General features: G+C 41.2%; 1 protein-coding gene across 1 annotated transcript in view; it reads right to left on the bottom strand.

The window, feature by feature from the left end:
• tbx18 (T-box transcription factor 18) overlaps positions 1–20683 on the bottom strand; it is a 48705-nt gene extending 28022 nt beyond the window's left edge. Inside the window, exons 1-3 of the mRNA XM_016998140.2 lie at positions 20025–20683; positions 12828–13029; positions 7993–8094 (exon numbers count right to left, since the gene is read on the bottom strand). Coding sequence (XP_016853629.2) covers positions 7993–8094; positions 12828–13029; positions 20025–20286 — 566 coding nt within the window. The 5' untranslated portion in view covers positions 20287–20683. The remainder of the gene's footprint in view (positions 1–7992; positions 8095–12827; positions 13030–20024) is intronic.
• Between the last annotated feature and the right edge of the window lie 219 nt (positions 20684–20902).

Below are 20902 nucleotides of genomic sequence, written 5' to 3'. Positions count from 1 at the left end.
TAACTAAATGCTGGATTAAATATTAAAAGAAAATCAGTAAAAAATATAATGGAATGCTTAAAATCGCTAAAGAATTATTTGAACAGAAAACCAAATTCTGTGAAGATTCTAAAAGGACACTTGTCAAATTGATTTTATCTCACAATGCTTCCTGTGTAAATACAATAGATCATTCCATTTTCTATTCAAAACACTACAAAAATTGATCCAACTGATATATTTAGGAAAGGGAGGGGAGAGAGAGAGAGAGAGAGAGATTTTAAAATAGCTGTCAAATATTTTTATTACAATTTTAGTTAACCTAGGTCTAAAAGGAGCTGAAAAGTCATCAGTGCTACAAGCATTTAAATGTATAATAAAACTTGTTTTCCTATAAGATGACACAGGAAGTACACAAAATTAATGATCTCACTTTAAAAATTTATATGCCTCAGGTCTCAGTCCTCTTTATGTGCCACTGCCAATACGGAGCTCCTAAAAATAGATGCAGTATTGAAGTGCCTGCTTTAGTCAGAAGATGTTGAAGACCACTGGTGCAGAGGAACTTCATGCATACATCAAAATTACTGCAATCTCATTCACTATTAAAATCTAACCTCTTTAAATCTAACCATGTTTTAGTACTAAGTAAATCATTTATCTTTTTTTCTATTTGCATGCTGTATTCAATTATTGTAGTAAAAATTTATTTTGGAATAGCCACAATATTAAATCATGTCAAATATTATCATCTGAAACAACAAAAGCTTTGTTCTCAATACTGACCAAAGGAAAATCGACATTGCTGGCTCAGAATCTAGCAATCCAATCTTATGCATGTCTCCTCAGAAGTAAGTCAATGGGACTTGGGAGTCTGGATCTATGTTACCATATAATGAAGTTTGGAATTATATTGTATGGTCAGTGTAGACTCATATAATGCAGTTTAACTGCACTGAACTGCATTATATAGGTCTACACTGATCATATAATGCAGTTCGAAACTGTTACATGCTAGTGTAGATCCTGCCTTAGGCTCAGGGAAGTGTATCTTGGACTGCAATCTGAAAATCCTTTTCACAATAGAAAAGCTCCTTCGATTCAAAGGAAAGGTTCTAAAGCTTCCACTGGTGAAGGGGGGAAAGGAGGCAGTTTTCAATTATTTCCCCCTTCTCTACACATTTCATTCTCTCTTACACACACAGCTGTTCTGAAGAGTCCTGCAAACCACCCCCACCCCCCATAGATTTCTAGGAGGCACAAAGCGAGGGATTAATCAGCTACATCCTCTTCCCCTTCCTTCCACAGCCAGATAGGGATGTGAAAAAAAAAAGAATTTTGTTGAGTTTCTCCGGCATTTCCATTCTAACCATCAGGTTGCAAGATCTGTTTTAGTTTCTTTTCTTTTTTGTTTTCACATGGAAATTTGTACTCACTTTTTGTAATATGTGCATTTATTTACATACATTTTTCAACTACACATCTTTCAGTGGTTTCTATTATTTTAAAAGTATGCATGATTTTGTGAGCACTGAATGTATCGTGAGCTTCACAAATATGTCTATTTCCTAAGTAACATAGCTTTGTCCCACTAGGAGCCCTACCAAGTACAAATTCTATAATTTCAGTGAAAATATAACATTATTTTTTCACAGCAGATTTTGTATGAGAATTATAGAATTCCATTCATGGAATTCAAGGTCCAGTTCAATTAACATAAAATACAAAGCCCAGGTCTCATGTAAGTCATATTTGTTTCAAAAAGACTTAAAAGGATTACTTCCAATATTTGGAAAGCTCTGTCCCACATCTCAAGGAGTGAGAATAATTTGGGAGAAGGAAATGAATAAAATGTTTGCTATCCATCTGTATAGAAACGTGTGACGAAAACTGTGTGCATTAATCATGAATATGTAATTTACTGAAGCCAATAAACTAGGCAAAACTCTTACAGCATTTCAAAGTTATTATTAGTGTTAAAGAAATATATTATTAAGTTCAAAAGTACAGCACTTATTACAGAACATATGTGCAAAATATTCATGATGGGCTAAACACCTTTAAACATATTTTCTCATGCTTACTACTTTCCTCCATATCTATATAGGGCTGAATCTTTAAACTCAGAGAACTGGTGTCCTGTTTGGATTTAAGAGAATACATTTTAATTACTGCACATATTTATGCATAAATCTAGAAATTTTAGTCAAAAAAGTCTACCCAAAAAACTTGGGACAAAGTATCCACAGGGTCAATGCAAGTACTGTAATGTAACATTTTTCTTTTTTTAAAGTGAAACATACACTTCCTCTGAATGGCAAAAGGTGGCATTTTGGTCCATCCTGAGAGAATGAAAAGAAGCACCAACTTCCTCTACTCTCTATCACAGTATCTTAATGCCTTTTTGAATGCCTAGATGAAAAAAAATGGCAGAGATGGCCAGGGGAAGCTGGCCTTCTGAAGGCAGTGCCGGTATTTTCCCATCTCTCAGGAAGGAGCCTTCACTTATATCTGTCATATCAAAACTCATACTTTGAGCCCCAAATCCTGCCCTTGACCTAGACATAAATTTGCCTTATACACAAATATATATAATAGCTTCCCTGCACTATAATTCAGCAGATGTAACCTTCGGGATACATCAATTGTAGAACGTGTTTCTGTATAGAAACAAGATAGGAGATAGGATAAGTATGTTCTATCTTATATATTCTGCTGCTCAGTTTTCTTAACAAATGTATTACAAAATTGTTCTAATGATGAATTTAATAGCCTACTAATATACAATAATATGGAGCTTTCCTCACACAACCATTTGCCCAAGTGTTCTTTAACACCACAATAAATATTCTTGGGAAAGAGATGTAGGGTCTTAAGTTGCTGAGAGCAGCCACTGTCTTCCCATTCCTACAAATTCATGCCAGGAGTTCTTGTGGAAATACATGCTTAGAATCCACATAGCCCCAGTCAGATTCTGTATGAGCAATATCTTATGCTACAATATTTAAAAGAGTGATTTTTTACAACTCTTGGTCAGTAACTGAAAGTGACTAGGTAAAAAAAAACCCATACATAATACAATAAATAACTAAAAGCAAAGCCACCAAACCCATTATTTTATATTTGTGAATATATTTATTTCACTACATTTCTATCTTACATTCAATTAAAAATATGACCAAAATAACTAACAATAAAATCTACAGTTAAACATTAACTTAACAAATAATATGAATTGCTCTAAAATCTAAACAACATCATACAAAAATATATCTGGCCATATATGCTAAAGGTCTGATGTAAATTGAAAGACTTTTTGCATGTAGGTTTGGATCCATCAATGCGACGGCAAAAGTAGAGACTTCCCAGGTCTGAGAGGTCTCTTTCTCAAGTTGCTGCCCAATCCCCATCAAATGTCAATAGGACAGAGTGCAAGGCCTCTTGCAAGCTATCAATATCTGAGAAGGTAAGGTAAAGGTTTTCCTCTGACATTAAGTCTAGTCGTGTCCAACTCTGGGGGTTGGTGCTCATCTCCATTTTTAAGCTGAAGAGCTGACATTGTTCATAAACACCTCCAAGGTCATGTGGCCGGCATGACTGCACAGAGCGCCATTACTTTCCCACCAGAGCTCACCCTGCTCCCCGGAATCAAACCGCTGACCTTTCGGTCAGCAATTTCAGCAACTCAGCATTTAACCCACTGCACCACCGACGTCTTCAGGTGAGAGTTCAGTCAAGAATCTGAGCAGGTACTGAACTGAAATTGTTTATGGTTTCATGGATCACGACCAGAACCTTTCACTGTGCCAGAGATGCAACAGCAGTTATAGTTACATGCTCCCTCTAAAATCAACAGCCTGTCTATAACATTTTGAAACAGCTGAAGTTTCTGAACAGATTTCAAAGGCATCTCTCCCTATAACATGCTGCAGTAATTCAAGCAAATGGAAATTAAGATGTGTGCCACTATGACCATATTGGACAGCTCAATAATGGACAGAATTGGCACACCAGGCTTTGCTGAGCAGAAAGAACTCCTAGTAACCACTGAAACACTGTCATCCAGCTGCCGGAGTAAATCCTAATTATCTTGAATACCCCACCACCACCGCCCCCCCCCCCCCCAACTATGAAACTGATTTTTTAGTGGGCTATACTCTGTCTAAAGAAGTCTGAATCTTATTTTCCTGAATTGGCTTTCTATTTATTTTATCTACATGAAATGTCCACTTGTTAACCCTCAAGCAACTAATTACAGTTTCCATGGACTGTTATGGAGAGTAAGAAATGGATGGCACAAAACTCCAAATATACAAATAATGTCCTGCTGCTGCTGCTCAGTCGCATAGTCATTTCTGACTCTTCATGACCTCATGGACCATTCCACGCCAGAGCTCCCTGTCCATTTGGGATTTAATCCTGTATAGGATAAGCATTCTGGTTTATTTTAGAGATTTAGGCCCCTTCTACACTGCCCTATATCCCAGGATCTGATCTCAGATTATCTGCTTTAAACTGAATTATATGAGTCCCCACTGCCAGATAATCTGGGATCAGATCCTGGGATATAGGGGCAGTGTAGAAGGGGCCTTAATAAGTTGGAGCTGGAAGACTGAGTGTGTCTCTCAGCTCTAGCACTAGCACTTAAGTCTAGCATAAGTACAGGTATGTATGCTGGAGTTGCAGGAAGGACTATGTGCCTGATAAAATAGCACACGCACAATCAGAAAATAATTGGCATTCCAGGTGCTGATTAAATGTTACCCCATTTGTCAGGCTGGCTAGCACTGACAAAAATAGACTGATAAATTCAATACTATCCACACTGCCACAAGTTTCTCACCCCTGATATAAATGATAAGTAACAAGCAGAGCAAAGTAGAGGTATAAGGAATGTCATATGCTAATGGCCAAAATATTAAATGTTGGCCCTTTAACATCACCTCCTAGAATCAAAACTCAAAAGTATAAGAACCACTGCTAATGAATTCCATGTAGTGCCATCCCAGCTAGGTACTCCAGATTAATAATACCAAAAGCCAATGAGAAATGCAATAAAACTGAAAGAAGTGGGCTATTTTCTGCCCAGCGTCTAGCAAAGGCCATCCATAGGGATGACTAAAGGGGTTTCTTTCACATAACAAATTCTAGAGTAGAGGTCCCCAAACTTTTTAAACAGGGGGCCAGTTCATAGTCCCTCAGACCGTTGGAGGGCCGGACTATAGTTTTTTTAAAAAAACTATGAACAAATTCCCATGCACACTGCACATATCTTATTTTGAAGTAAAAAAACAAACAGGAACAAATACAGCCTCAATGTGAATAATAATCATAATAAGAATAATAAAGAGGCTTGAGCCATTTAGTCCAACCCCCTTCTACCTTTGTGCACTAAAAGCACAAGCAAAGCACCCCTGACAGATGGCCACCCAGCCTCAATGTTGTTAATGACAATAATAATAATAATAATAATAATAATAATAATAATAAATCACACAATCCTAAATACTTGGGAAGTGTTCGACTTGAGATTTTGTGATACAAAATCCAGCATATATATCTCGTTTGCTGTGTTATACTGTGTACTTCTGTCAATAATAATAATAATAATAATAATAATAAAAGAGGGTTGGAAGAGACCCTTGGGCCATTTAGTCCAACCCCCTCCTGCCTTTGTGTACCAACAGCACTAGCAAAACACCCCTTAATAATTAATAATTAAATAAATAATAATTAAAATACCATTATAGATAAGCAAACCTTTGGAAGGCGTGCACCAGGCAAGAGAGGAGGTGGGAAATGCATCTGCCTTTCCCTCCTCCCAGGTGCTACAAGTACCTTCCTCGGTGGAGGAGGGAGCCGCCACTGCAGGGGCGGGATAAATGGCTTCGATGGGCTGCATGTGGCCCTCGGGCCTTAGTTTGGGGACCCCTGGTCTACAGGTTCATCTCATCCATAATAAACAGATTTGGAAGCCCATCACACAGGCACTTTGCCTAAGAACAGTCAAAAAATGCTGAACACAGTAAACTCATTCAAGGAAAGATTTTTTTTAAAAAGAACAATAACATCCCCATCACCTCTTTTTTGGATCCAGTAGAGCCACTTGCCACTTGTACAGAGGCATTAATCACTCTCCTCACCAACTGAGCTAGCCTCCCTCTTGTAGGTTTTCTAAGCCAAGAAGGAAAAGAGTCAGGCAACAATTTCACCTCCTCACGAATTCTATCTACCTCCTTGGACTCTATAATTTGAGAAATATTGCTCACAACTGGATAAACAAGAACATAAGCCACACAAACTACTACTGAGTATGGTATGGTATGTATCCCAATTAGACTATATATGAATGTGGCTTTGTTTGTAAACTATCTTGCAAACAAACTGATCCTAACATGCTTTCAAGAAGTCCTCGTTACTCAGTTTGTGGATCATGATGCTATAGACCCTTGTTCAAACAGTCTGTACAATTATAACAGCTGGAAATAAACTGTCCTTTAGTACCAACACCACCATGGAGCAGGCCTTTAAAATGGATTTTAGTCAAAATTAGGCCAGGCTTCATTCATTACCCCAATGTCCTTAGAAAGACAGACATCTCATGTGCTCTATGAACTAAGAAAGGACACTTGGGAGCGAGTATGTCAATTGCTTAGGCCATTTTTCTGTTCTATAAATCAGTGACAACAAAACTGCTGAAAGCACCACTGAACTCATCATCTACCCAGTGCAAAAAACAAAACAAAAAAGTATGCTACTTTTACATTGTTGGGCCAGAAGTAATTTCTTACAGACTCATAATTGCCACAGAGGCCATGAAAACCTGCACTTTAGCCAGGTAGGACAACAGTGGATACAGTATTGTAAGTCCCCTAATGACCTAAGTCTGGAAAACTTCAGTATCATAGTCAAAAATACCCATGTAGTTCAGGAGGATAAAATGCTGAGCACTGGCATAGTATTCTTTCTCAGGCACATAATTCAGAAAGATACACTCAAAACTGGGCACATGTGGTACTTGATAGAGCACATAGTCTTTACTGCAACTCTGGTTTACTTGCTTCTTAACATCCTATTAAGCCTCTAAAATACAACCAGGATGCACTTTTTATATAGGATCAAGTCCCAGATGTGAATTTTACATTAGGTGATCTAGCATTCAACAATAGAATCTAGAACGAACCAGGGGAACTCAGGGTCCCATTAGTGGACAGATGGTCTCCATAAAGGGCAAAAATAGAGTTGGGATTCAGTGTTAACTGACACTGCCATATCATCCAGTGTCCCCAAGCAGTGGAACTGTTAAACTGCAGGAAGCCAACCTCAAGATCCCATTGGAGGACTTTGAGATTTCTAGAAGTAACATTTTAAATCAAATCCATAAATAATCAAATCTGCACATGCAAAACCACAAATGTGGAAGGGTGACGTAACCTATCTATTGAATCCATCTCCAAAGGCACATCTCTCTTGGAGTAAAATCTACAGAACACCAGATTCATCTTGAAATAATTCAAAACTATTCATTAGAGTTACATTGTCAGCACAGAAATTGTATGTTTACATGTAGCTGTATAACCATCTCATACAAAGACCTTGTGGAACAGGCATAATATTCACTCAAAGAATATTCACAGAATAAGGGCAATATTCATGCACAGTGCTACCCTTTGACCTTGTGAATAACGGCTAACATAGTAGAAGCTCTTCTTACTAGCTTTAGTGAATCTGTTAAAAAGTAAGTGGATAGAGGACTGCTGTTTATATGATGGGGAATAATAATTTGAACAACATAGAATAGATTCAGTTATATGAGCCAAATGTACAAAGCAGTTTTTTTAAAAGAAAAACTCTTGATTGTTCTCACGTGCTTGGCACAAAGCACATGTTTTCTAATGTTAATGGGATGAAGATAGGAATTTGAAAGGGAGTTAAGCACAAGCTTCTGTTAATTTCCAAACTAGACAGTCTTTCCCACAGTACCCCAAATTTTATATAATTTAGATACTATACCTGTATCTTTTATTGTCCACAGGGACAATATCCATGGCAATGTAATACTGCTGATGGGGGTCCAAGCCTGAAATTTTCACTCTCATTGCAGGAAACATCCGTCTGAACACAGAAAAAGGCATTTAATAAAAAACAGGTTTGAATACAGAAGCAGGAGCATTTCTGGAATCATACTCAACCCTTTCTTTGCTTAAAATTGTCTGAAGGACATTCCTCCCCCTCTCCCCGATCTATATGGCTAGCTCACAAAACACTATTAACTAGATAATGTTATTCTGTATATCCAGATTTTACATGCACATTATTATTCCTTTCCTTTAGTAAACCATACTTCATATATATAAAAGTCTTCCAAAGTACAAATACGTCCACATAATTTTAGTATAGATGTTGATCAGAAAACCATTTCCATTCTGACATTTTATTTTAGCAGTTTTAAACGCATTATTAATTTTGAGGTTTTTAGATAGCCATAGATATTCATCATAAAAAACAAGAATATTCACATGGTGGCAATTTGATACAAAAGCAAGTCCCATCAGAATCCAAGATACGTTCTTGTAGGTCACAGATCTGAATCAAGAGACGGTGGCATGGCCTACAATGTGTTCTTTTTCACACATATGCCATCTACCACTTTCTGAGTATATATTAAAGAATTCACCATGAAGATGGGGGGAAACACTAGACATGCATATTTAGAACCAAAACATATAAAAACAAATGGAATTTATTTATGCATAAATGAAGTTTAAATGGGGTTGTAAAGAAAATCAAAGCCTTTTGTTGTTAAGACAACAGGCAACATTAGCAACATATAGTGCACTCCTAGAGATGTCTACTCATGAGTAAATCTCCTTACGTAAAGTCAGGACTACAACTTTTATAACTGAACTACAGTAGAGTCTCACTTATCCAACATAAACGGGCCGGCAGAATGTTGGATAAGCGAATATGTTGGATAATAAGGAGGGAATAAGGAAAAGCCTATTAAACATCAAATTAGGTTATGATTTTACTAATTAAGCACCAAAACATCATGTTTAACAACAAATTTGACAGAAAAAGTAGTTCAATATACAGTAATGCTATGTAGTAATTACTGTATTTACAAATTTAGCACCAAAATATCATGATGTATTGAAAAAATTGACTAAAAAATGTGTTGGATAATCCAGAACGTTGGATAAGCGAGTGTTGGATAAGTGAGACTCTACTGTATTATGAAACAATCCTACACACATCAACATACACAAAGTGTACTCAAAGATCACACTCTGCTCTAGCAGGCTCATCCTAAAGTTGCTGCTCTACAATTAAAATTATGCCTACATTTATGTTTTAGTTTCAAGTTAATCAATGGAACATTCAAAAGTACTGACTTACTAAGTTTCTGTTGATTTAATGGGTCTACTCTAGTTGGAACTTCATGCTAAAGAACTTCATTATAGATATTATCACACTCATTTACTCATGAGGAAAAAAACAAATTCAAAGCTACATACAAGGGCATTTGTAGCAATTCTTGCTAGGATCTAACCAAAGCAGTTTCAGTTTAAGGGAACTGAAAGTCTGGTTTATTTTTCAACTAATGTATGCACAATCTCTGTCTCTATTAATTTCCTTTCAACAGATTTGTATAAATGGCATAGTATCATTTTCCTTTTATAGAAGGGAACATGCATTTCTTATTTACGCAGGTTTTTGATGTTGCTCTGTACTCATAATATCAAACTTATTGACATCACAGCTAACTAAAGAAGAGAGCAAAACTAGCTGCAACTAACTAGTTCTTGCTGTTATTTCAGTGCACCTGTAAGATAAAAAAAGAAAATCTTTGACAGGACAACTCTTAAGACAAATGTGGCCTTGTGCTGTTTAAGACTGCACTTCAATCATTAGTAAAGCCCCTCTGAAAATGTAGAAGGTAGCATATGGATTCAATAAAATATGTTTCTGTAATTTCTAATACATTCAGATACTTTTATACTATGCAGGGTTTTTTTACCATGTGTATCCTTGGAAGGAAAGCAAAAAGTTCTCTTTAGAAGAAAGTAGCATTCATATCCCTTAACATAATGAACAGGAAACCTAGAATTCCACATGTTATTTCTATATCATTTACAATTTTTGCCGCCTATCCGGCTTTATTAATCGATGTGTTTAAATCACTTGTGACTTTATTTACCATCTTTAAGTATTGCTAGAAATTACATGTTATTTAAAAAGTCACATTCAGCAACACAATATTTTGTATGGAATTTAAATGACCGATAAAACTGTGTCATGAAAGAATATGGTGCCAATTGCTACTATGCCTCAAAAGCAAAACTTAATTTATAAAAATCTGAAATAAACGTGTGCTTTTAATATTTTGCGTCTGGCTTGATCCTCTGTAATTAACCCCTTACATTTTTGAAAAAATTGAGTCATGTGTAAAACTATCAGGAATGATAGAACAATATGGCCAGTAAAGTAATGAAGTACAAGACATAACTGTGGAATATGTGCAATTGACAATTGGAATGACCCTGGTCTACGATTTCGGATCATGTGATTTTAATGTTTATATTAGATGGTTTTAATTCTATGTCCTCAGGTCTAAATGTTGTTTTATCTTATGTTTAATGTCTTATTGATTTTAATGCACAGCTATATGTTTCTTGTTTAGATTTTATGATTTGCTTTTATACGTATGTTAGGCATTTAATTTTGCCAATACAGTATTACGTTGTAAACCGCTTTGAGTCCCGCCTGGGGTGAGAAAAGAGGTATATAAATACAGTAAATAAATAAAAAATAAAATTGATATAAACTATTAAGTATTATTTAGCAGACTTTAGAGAGAGAAGTGACCCAAATTATATTTAATGTTGACTCCTTAGAAACAGATCAGTTATTCTCATCTTAAATTAGATAGGAAAAAAGCATGTCCAATTCAATAAATTTCCTTCCAAGTTATTAATTTCATTTCAGGACATTAGATAATGAAAAGAAACAGACTTTCCTGGAAGTATCAGTAAAATCAGTGCTGCCTAATTTAAAATTGAACATATGGTACAACTATAGCGAACGTTAAGAAATTATTTGTTTGTTTTTTTCATGTCAGGAGTGACTGAGAAACTGCAAGTTGCTTCTGATATGAGAGAATTGGCCCTTGTTGCCCAGGGGTTGCCCAGATATTTGATGTTTTACCATCCTGTGGGAGGCTTCTCTCATGTCCCCACATGAGAAGCTGGAGCTGACTGATGGGAGCTCACCCCACTCCCTGGATTCAAACCGCTGACCTTTCGGTCAGCAGTCCTGCCAGCTCAAGGATTTAACCCATTGCGCCATCAATTTCAAGAAATGGATGAAATCATAGTACAAATTCCATTTCTGGGAATTGATTTGTTTGCAACCAGTTTGGATCCCCTTGAAAGTGTATTTTGCTTACATAAAAAAGATTTCCATTTCGAGGGAGGGAGAGAGAAGAATAAAAAGGTCAGGGTGACAATTAGATTAACCAAAAGCACTTGGGTGAAGAAGAATGGTGATGTTTTTTAAGACATCACATTTTCTGATGGAAGATGGAATCAAATTGTGCTTAACTTCGTGATGGACATTTGGAAGGCAGCAAAACCCGCATTTGCACTAGTTTAAATATAAGGCCAAAGACGAAACCACTGCACTGTCACCCCATGCCCTTGTGCCTTTAGCTACAATTTGCACTTTCCCATTCCTTTGTCTTGTCTACAGTCTGGCCATGTCCTATGATAGTTGTCATCATAGGTTTTGGGGGTTGCTGTGAGTTTTAATTGTTGTTTTATATGCCTTTTTTTTACTTTATTGCATTGTACTGTTGTGTTTATTTTATGCTTGGTTTTAGGCACTTTGTGCCATGTTTGATGTTCTTGATATTTTGTTTTATATCTGATATAACAGGTTGCATTTTTAATTTAATTTTAGTTGTCAAGTCGTAATTTATTTTCATACCTTGGGTTGTCAATTTTTGTTGTTATGGATGTATTGTTGTTGTGTTTGGGCACTGATTGTTTGCCTTTTATATTTGGAATCTGCCCTGAGTCCCTCCAGGGAGATAGAATGGAATATAAATAAAGTTTAACATTATTATTATATGTAAGCCGCCCGGAGTCCCTTGAAGAGATGGCGGAGGGGTAAAAGAATAAAGTTTTTGTTGTTATTATTATTATTATTATTAAAGGGAAATGCAGGCAGGTGGGGTTGCAAACAACTCATAGTTACAAACAGGGGTGAGACAACAGGAAGTGAGAGAAATCTACCCCTCCCTTGGGAAATTCACTCCTGGAAGAGTTATTATGGGGAAAGTTTAATATTTAATGTTTATTTGACTTAAGTGATATTTGTTTTTACTGTTCTAATGTAGCACAAATCCCATGTAAAATCATATTAGGTATTTTTGACATTAATATTGTAATCTGAAATATATACAGAAAGGCTTTGCTTTACTGAAACTTTCTCACCAAACCTTATTTCTACAACAAGCCGATTTTTTCAAAATTCAGTTCCCACAGGGACAGAAAGTGAGTAAGTAAAGTCAAAGGTTTTTCCCTGACATTAGTCGTGTGGGACGCTGGGGGTTGGTGCTCGTCCCCATTACTAAGCCCACCGTCATGACTACATGGATTGTCATTACCTTTGGAGCGGTACCTATTGATCTACTCACATTTGCATGTTTTCAAATCCGTCAGCAAGTTCAGCAGCTCAGAAAGTGAGCTGAAATCTCAAAACAAAACAACCCCTTCCCTGGAGCCCTGGCCGTCCAAGTGGGGCCCAACTCCGAGTTCAAACGAAGCGCGCCTCCTTTGCGTTACCTGCCGGCCTTGGTGATGATCATCTCGGTGCCAATCTCGTGGAAGCGCTTCCAGAGCTCGGCGCCCTGGAGATCCACGCGGGGCGCCTGCGGGGCCAGGAGCGGGGAGGCCGGGCGGGAGGACACGGCCTTGGGTGGGCAGCCCACGGGGGGAGGAGGAGGCGGCGTGGCGGGCCCTCTCAGGAAGCCCTCCTCGCAGCTGCCTGGGGGGAAGGAAGGGGAAAGCCGTGAGGGAGACGCTCAGTCACCTTGGAAGCGTCTCCACTGGAGAACTACCGCAGTTTGGCGCCAGGGCCCAATGTTATGGAATCAAGGGAGTGTCGTTTGGGGAAAACCCCGCGTTCTTCGGGGGAGGAAGCTCAAGACTTTGTAAAATCACACGGTCTTTTGCCTTCCCTCCCAAAGCGGGCTGCGGCCTCACCAGGTTACACATCCCATGATTCCACAGCAAAGAGCCACGGCGATTAAAGCGGTGCCATTCAATAATGTAGATGCCCCCCTCGGGTTAAGGTAAAGGTTTCCCCTGACGTTAAGTCCAGTCATGTCTGACACTGGGGGTTGGTGCTCATCTCCATTTCTAAGCCGAAGAGCCGAAGTTGTCCGTAGACACCTCCAAGGTCATGTGGCCGGCATGACTGCATGGAGCGCGTTACCTTCCCGTCGGAGCAGTACCTATTGATCTACTCACATTGTCATGTTTTCTAACTACTAGGTTGGCAGAAGCTGGAGCAACAGCGGGCGCTCACTCCGCTCCAGGGTTTGAACCTGGGACCTTTCGGTCTGCAAGTTCAGCAGCTCAGTGCTTTAACACACTTCGCCACCGGGGCTCCTCCCTCCTCGGGTTAGAGGACAAAAAAAAAAAACCCAAGCAGCCGCAGCGAAGAAGACAAGCCAGACTCCGACTGCCGCCTCCCCAAGTCTTCAGCTTTTAGGCAGAAAGCCTAAAGGCGCCTCAGCTGCGACACCGCCATATAAAATCCAGGTTATGTACTTTGAACTGGATTATATGGCAGTGTAGACGCCTACAATTCCATCCAAAGCAGGGATAGTGGATTCAGGGCTGTAACCAAAGGAGGGTTAGGGATTTTTCAGGTTTTAAAAAAAACCCTTAGTTTACACGTGAATTTTAACTGGTAAACCAAATCGCCATGAGAGTCTATTGAAATTTATCAGTCTTGAGTGTTCACTGAAACTTATCGATGGAGCCTGATTTCTAAATTATTTTGCGTTATAGAACTACTCTTCATTATTCGCTTAAAAAAAAAAGGTTTCAACCCCCCCCCCCCCCCCGACATTTTTTTTTTTTTTTTGCTATGGCCCTGTGTGCATTATCTGCTTTGATAATCCGGATTATACGGCACTGTAGAAGGGGCCTACGGCTCCCCCCAGGCTATTTTGTTGGGGGGGAGATAACAAGGGGTGCATCTACCCTATGCAATGAATAAAGTTTGACACCACTTTAACTGCCATGCCTCCCTGCAACGGAGCCGTGGGAGTTGTAGCTTTACCAGGCCTTCCCGGATGAGAGACTCCCTCCTGGGCACACAGAAGGCTGGGCGACTTGGAAGGCGCTGAATAGACTGCCCTCTGGCACAAGGAGAGAGATGAACAGCCAGCCTGAAGAAATGGGGCCACAAAGTGGAGTCCACACCATGCGAGTGTGGAGAAGAGCAAACCACAGACCACCTATTACAATGCAGCCTGAGCCCTGCCACATGCACAAAGGGGGACCTTCTTATAGCAACACTAGAGACACTCCAAGTGGCCGGCTTCTGGTCAAAGGCAATCTAGTATAATGCCAAGTTTTTTAAAACTTTGTGTTTTTAAATACTTTACAATTTACACCCTTCGTAGAACCAGGCCTTCAGCCTTCTCTGGCAAAGAGTGCGGGTGCCTCACCAAACTATGGCTGGATCTACACTGCCATATAGTCCTCAAATCAGATAATCCAGGTTCTCTACTGCCATATAATCCAGTTCAAAGTAATAATCTGGATTTTATATAACAGTGTAGATGGGGCCTACGACTCCCAAGATCCTATGGCACTGAGCCATGGCAGTTAAAAGTGGTGTCAAACTCCATTTATTCAACAGTGTGGATGCGCCCTGACTCATCCTTTCGCTTGAGGCTGGTGTAATTTTATTTAAAGCATCGCAAAAGGTTGCATGGTACCATCTTCGAGAAAACTATTTGTGACTATTTGCTTTTGGACTAAATCAGTTTGGAAGTTCGGGGGGCCTTTCACATAGCCCTGTATCCTAGAATATCAAGGCAGAAAATCCCACAATATCTGCTTCGAGCTGAGTTATCTCAGTCCACACTCAGATAATGTGGGATTTTTTTTTTGGCCTTGATATTATGGAATCTAGGGCTGTGTCGAAGGGCCCTTGGTTGTTCAGTGAATATCTCTGAGACCCCATCGATACTAACATATAGTCCAGTTGCTGAATCCAGATTATCAGTTTTGAACTGGATTATCTGGCAGTGCGGATACAACCCAAGTCAAACAATCCCGTTTAGCCGTATTTGTGGCGAAACCACACACCGGGGAGATGCTAAAGTCGCGGGGCTGAGGGGCAGAACCTTTCCCTCAGGGGAAGGCCCAAAAACGGGAAACGGCTTTTTCCTTGCCCTGCTTTGCTTCACGGCTTTCAAACTGGGGGGGGGGGGGGGGAATCAAGAGGAGGGCGCCAAGAAGAGTTGGGCGGGTTGCTTTGGTGGAGGATTTAGGAAAGCCGTTTTCTTTCTTTCGTTCCTCGAAGGAAAACGCCCCAAAAGCGGAGGTCGGAGAGCAAAAAGCCCCGGTTTTGCCTGGCAATCAAGGCGGGCCTCCAACGAAGTCCCGCGGCTTTCCATGGAATGGAAAACCTCGTCGAGACTCTCGTTTTAAGGGCCATTTTTAAGGGCACGTATTATTACTGCACGTATTTTTCAGCCACGGAGCAGAGGTCACGCAGGCCTTGTTTTGGGGGTTTCGCTTTTCCACAGCGGGCTCCACAAGCCTTTCTAACTGTCGCCTATTGTAGTAAAAGCAGTCGATGAAAGCTAACTTCTTGTTAGCTACTGAGGGCCCTTCCACACAGCTGAATAAAATCCCACATTATCTGCTTTTAACTGGAATATATGCCAGTGTGGACTCAAGGCCCTTCCGCACAGCCCTATAACTCAGAATATCAAGGCAGAAAATCCCTGCTTTGAACTGGGTTATCCGAGTCCACACTCAGATGTGGGATTTTCTGCCTTGATATTCTGGGATATAGGGCTGTGTGAAAGCGCCCTAACTCTCCCAGGAAGTTGTTAATGAATAGTGATCGATGCTTGATAAACTGGGGGACCTTCCACACAGCCCTATAACTCAGAACATCAAGGCAGAAGGTTATCTGAGTCCACACTGCCATATATTCCAGTTCAAAGCAGATAATGTGGGATTTTATTCAGCTGTGTGGAAAGGTTTGCTGAGGGGACTATCATGACTCTCAGGCAGGCCTATTAAAACACTAGTATTTAGACTAAAATATATATGGGCACATCATGCCAGCTCTGCCCCAGTGGAACCTGAGGAATAGGAAATAAATAGAAAGAGTAAACAAATCGGGGAAACGCGTTAAGAAGGACATCTAAGTCTTTAAACAGATTCCTAAAATAATCGATTTTGGAAAGAAAGGGTCAAAGTAATCTCAGGCCCCATCCACACAGCCCTATATCCCAGAATATCAAGGCAGAAAATCCCACAATATCTGCTTTGAACTGGGTTATCTGAGCCCACACTCAGATAATGTGGGATTTTCTGTCTTGATGTTCTGGCATATAGGGCTGTGTGGAAGGGCCCCCACATAGCTGAATAAAATCCCACATTTTCTGCTTTGAACTGGAATATATGGCAGTGTGGACTCAGATAACCCAGTTCAAAACAAATATTGTGGGATTTTCTGTCTTGATGTTCCGGGTTATACGGCTGTGTGGAAGGGCCCTCAGAAGCAGTAACTGTAAACAAATCTTTCTGTCTATCTATTATTTCACAGCCTCCTCTGATTCCTGCATATTAATGCATTTAATAAAAGGCATCCCTCTTCTTAATTTCCTCCTTATAAAAGCGCAAATTAAAACTCAATATAGTGTTAATAGGCATATATAGAGAGAGGGGGGGATGGGGGGAATCACCCCCATCTGTTACTAAGGAAAGTTTCCCACTTTTAGCCTAAGTTGGACAAAGAAAGAAAGAGCTGCAACTAAGGCCCCTTCCACACAGCTGAATAAAATACTACATTATCTGCTTTCAACTAGAATATAAGGCAGTGTGGACCCAGGTAGCCCAGTTCAAAGCAGATATTGTGGGATTTTCTGCCTTTATATTCTGGGTTATATGTTTGTGTGGAAGGGCCCTGAGTCCACACAGCCATATATCCTAATTCAAAGCAGAAAATGTGGTATTTTCTGCCTTGATACACAAAGCAGATATTGTGGGATTTTCTCCCTTGATATTCTGGGTGATATGGCTATGTGAAAGGGCCCTAAATGTACTTAATACTAATATTAAAATGTCAAAAGTGATGGGATATCAGAAACCTCTCTCTTGTTATTATACAGTTATAACATTAAGAACATAAGGCAGTGATGACTAAAAATATTGATCATGATAAGTGACTACAACTCATGAATAAATGGGAAACAGATTATTAACTATAAAATACTATAATAAAATTGTGGGGAAATTTGGTTGACTAAATCAGCTCTCCTAGCTCTATTTCTCTACAAAAAGTTGTGAATGTTTCAAGATCGTAACTGCAACCAAGCCATGATAAAAAAAATTAAACTTGAGTATTTAGACCCCATGAATTGGTTGTGTCCATGAAGTGAATCAAAGGGGCAGGTTTCGGCCCCAACCTGGCACAGGTTTAAATAAAAGTAACTAGGGTTGAGTTTACGATTTCGCCACCCTGAGTGAATATAGAGGGAGAGAGGCAAAGAGTAAAAGAAAGATAAGTCTGTGCTGTTTAAGGCAGGCATGGGCAAACTTAAGCCCTAACTCCAGGTGTTTTGGACTTCAACTCCCACCATTCCTAACAGCCTCAGGCCCCTTCCCTTTCCCCCTCAGACGCTTAAGAGGCTGAGGGGGGAAAGGAAAGGGCCTGAGGCTGTTAGGAATGGTGGGAGTTGAAGTCCAAAACACCTGGAGGGAGAGCTCAAGTTTGCTCATGCCTGGTTTAACTACTATGGCTAAATACTATGGAATCCTGGGAGTTGGGGTTTTTACAAAGCCATTATTAGCCTTCTCTACTGGAGAATACTGGAGCCTCGCCAAACTACAATTCCCAGCACTTCATAACATTAAGCCGCGGCGGTTCAAGTGGCGTCAAACTGCAGTGTAGATGCACCCTCCGTTGGGTTTGTGAACTCACTGGAAATCACTTGAAGAAAACCAAACTGGGATGCGACTGCAAAGTGAAGATATTAATGGTTATTCATTCCTCAAATAACGAACCAAAAGGGGCGGCCTCGAAGTATTTAAAATGGGAGTAATTCTGCTATCTTCTTCTTGGATCGCTGTGAGTTTTTCCGGGCTGTATGGCCACGTTCCAAAAGCATTCTCTCCTGACGTTTCGCCCACATCTAGGGCAGGCATCCTCAGAGGTTGTGAGGTCTGTTGGAAACTAGGCAAGGGAAGTTTCTATATCTATGGAAAGTCCAGGTTGGGAGAAAGAACTCTTGTCTGTTTGAGGCAAGTGTGAATGTCGCAATTGAACACCTTGATTAAGATTTAATGGCCTGGCAGATTCAAAGCCTGGCTGCTGCTGCTTCTTTTCCTTTCTACCACTTTTGCCGTCAGAAGGGTGCATCTGTACTATAGCATGAATGCAGTATGGCACCGCTTTAACTGCCATGGCTCAATGCTAGGGAATTGGTACTTTGATATTTTTTTTTAATCGTGTCAGAAGCGACTTGAGAACATACGGCAAGTCGCTTCTGGTGTGAGAGAATTGGCAGTCTACAGAGACGTTACCCAGGGGACACCCGGATGTGTTACCATCCTGCTGGGAGACTTTTCTCTTGTCCTCGCAAGCTAGAGCTGACAGGAGGGAGCTCACCCCGTCTCGTGGATTCGAACCGGCGACCTGCGGGTTAGCAACCCAATCTCCAGGTCAGCAGTCCAGTCAGCACAAGGGTTTAACCCATTGCGCCACCGCGGCTCCTCTTTGGTCCTTTGGGGAGGCACCAGCACTACTTGCTGTTTAGCAGAGAAGGCCAAACAAACATATTGCAAAACTACAATTCCCAAAATGCAAAACTACAAAGCGCATTCATCCCGAGACGCGCCTGCGAGGTGAACATATGACAGGACGTGATGTCTCAAAATTCATCAGAGTTGGGGCGACCAATAGGATCTTGTCATCTAACAGGTCTGAGAATTTTAGACCAACCTGTCTTTCCGAAGGGCCCTTCCACACAGCCCTATATCCCAGAATATCAAGGCAGAAAATCCCACAATATCTGCTTTGAACCGAGTTATTTGAGTTCACACCAGGGCTGAAGGGGGGGGGGGGGGGGTTAAGAGTTCAAACCCGCCTCCCGAAATTTTTCAGGTTTTTTAAACTTAGTTTACTCATGAATTTTAACTGGCTAACCAAATCCCCATGAGTGTCCATTGAAGTTTATCTGTCTTAAGTTTCTACTGAAGCTTATCGATGGACCCTGCTAGAGAACTAGTCTTCATGATTCCCTAAAAAAAGTTTCAAACCCCTCCACCCCCCCCCCCGCATTTTTTCTGGCTATGGTCCTGGTCCACACTGCCATATATTCCAGTTCAATGCAGATAATGTGGCATTTTCTGCCTTGCTATTCTGGGATATAGGGCTGTGTGGAAGGGCCCTCCCTGAGGCCTTATAGTTGGGAACAATTTTCATACTCTCAGCCGATGCTGTGGATTTGGTATTGGTGGTCCCACTGATTTAGTGCATTGCCTCAAAATAATATATAAGAGAAGTATAGGCTCTTCCAAAATTCAAAAAAAAAAGTCCTGAGTGCAATTCGGAAATAATTCTGCAACATGGAAGCTGGCTCCACACCGCCAGGGGAGAAAAGCAAGCCCTGAAGTGCCACCCAGTGCCCTGTGGTTTGTACTCTCAAACTGGTTCCTCGGCCACCCGCCGCAGAGCTTCAATGCCGGTCTGAACGCGGACGGCTGTGCCCTGCCACTTACCGGGAGGCTCGGCGGGTCCCGCTCCTCCTCCTCCGCCTGCGTCCCCCTCGGCGTCCCCTTCTCCGCCCGGTGTCCTCTCGGAGCAGAGGCCGGGCTCCCCCTCGGCAGCCATCATCGCCTCCTCCGCCCCGGAGGCCAGCTTCCGACGCTTTTGCTGCTGCTGCTGCTGCTGCTTCTCGGCCCCGATGAGCGCCTCCACGGAAAAGGCGTGCGCCTTGAGGCTCAGCATGGTGCAAGGCGAGGCTCGCCTTTTCTCGGCCATGGCCCCAGCCAGAGAGAGAGCGCGGCCTTCCTCTCCTCTTTCCTTTCCTCACTTCTTCTTCTTCTTCTTCTTCTTCTTCCCGAGGCCTTCGCTTCGACTCCCTCCCAAACGCCTCCCCCTTTGCTCCTAGCCGCCCCCTTCCTCTCCCCCCTCCCTCCTTTCGTCCCAAAATCAGCCTAGAAGTCCTTTCCCCCCAAAGCGGCTCTTCTCGCCTCCCTCTCCTTCCTCCTCTCCTTCTTCTTTTCCTTATCCTTCCTCTTCTTCTCTTTCTCCTTCCTCTTCTCCTTCCCCTCCTCTTCCTCTTCCTCCTCCGAGCTCAGCCCCGTCTGAAGGGCTAAACCATCCTGACATGGGGAACCAGCGCTCTGCGGACACACAATTAGGGCTTGTAATTGAAATTGGTTGCCTTGATCTGTCAGCACTTCTAAGCAGGAGACCGGTTTGCGCGGGGGGGTGGGGGGGAGGACGGGGGGAGAGAGCGCTCATTAGTGGCCATACAGTGGCTGGGAGGGGCCCCAGGGAGAGTGGCTGCCAATCAAGAAGGGGCGTCAGCCAATCACAAAGGACGGATCCCCCCACCCACCCTTTTCCAACCAGGCGCTTCTTCCTTAGAAGG

Source organism: Anolis carolinensis, chromosome 1 (genome assembly GCF_035594765.1).
Source record: "Anolis carolinensis isolate JA03-04 chromosome 1, rAnoCar3.1.pri, whole genome shotgun sequence".
In the NCBI taxonomy this organism is placed as follows: Eukaryota; Metazoa; Chordata; class Lepidosauria; order Squamata; family Dactyloidae; genus Anolis; species Anolis carolinensis.
Note: the sequence above shows the minus strand (reverse complement) of the source record. Positions and strands in the feature narration are given on the sequence as shown.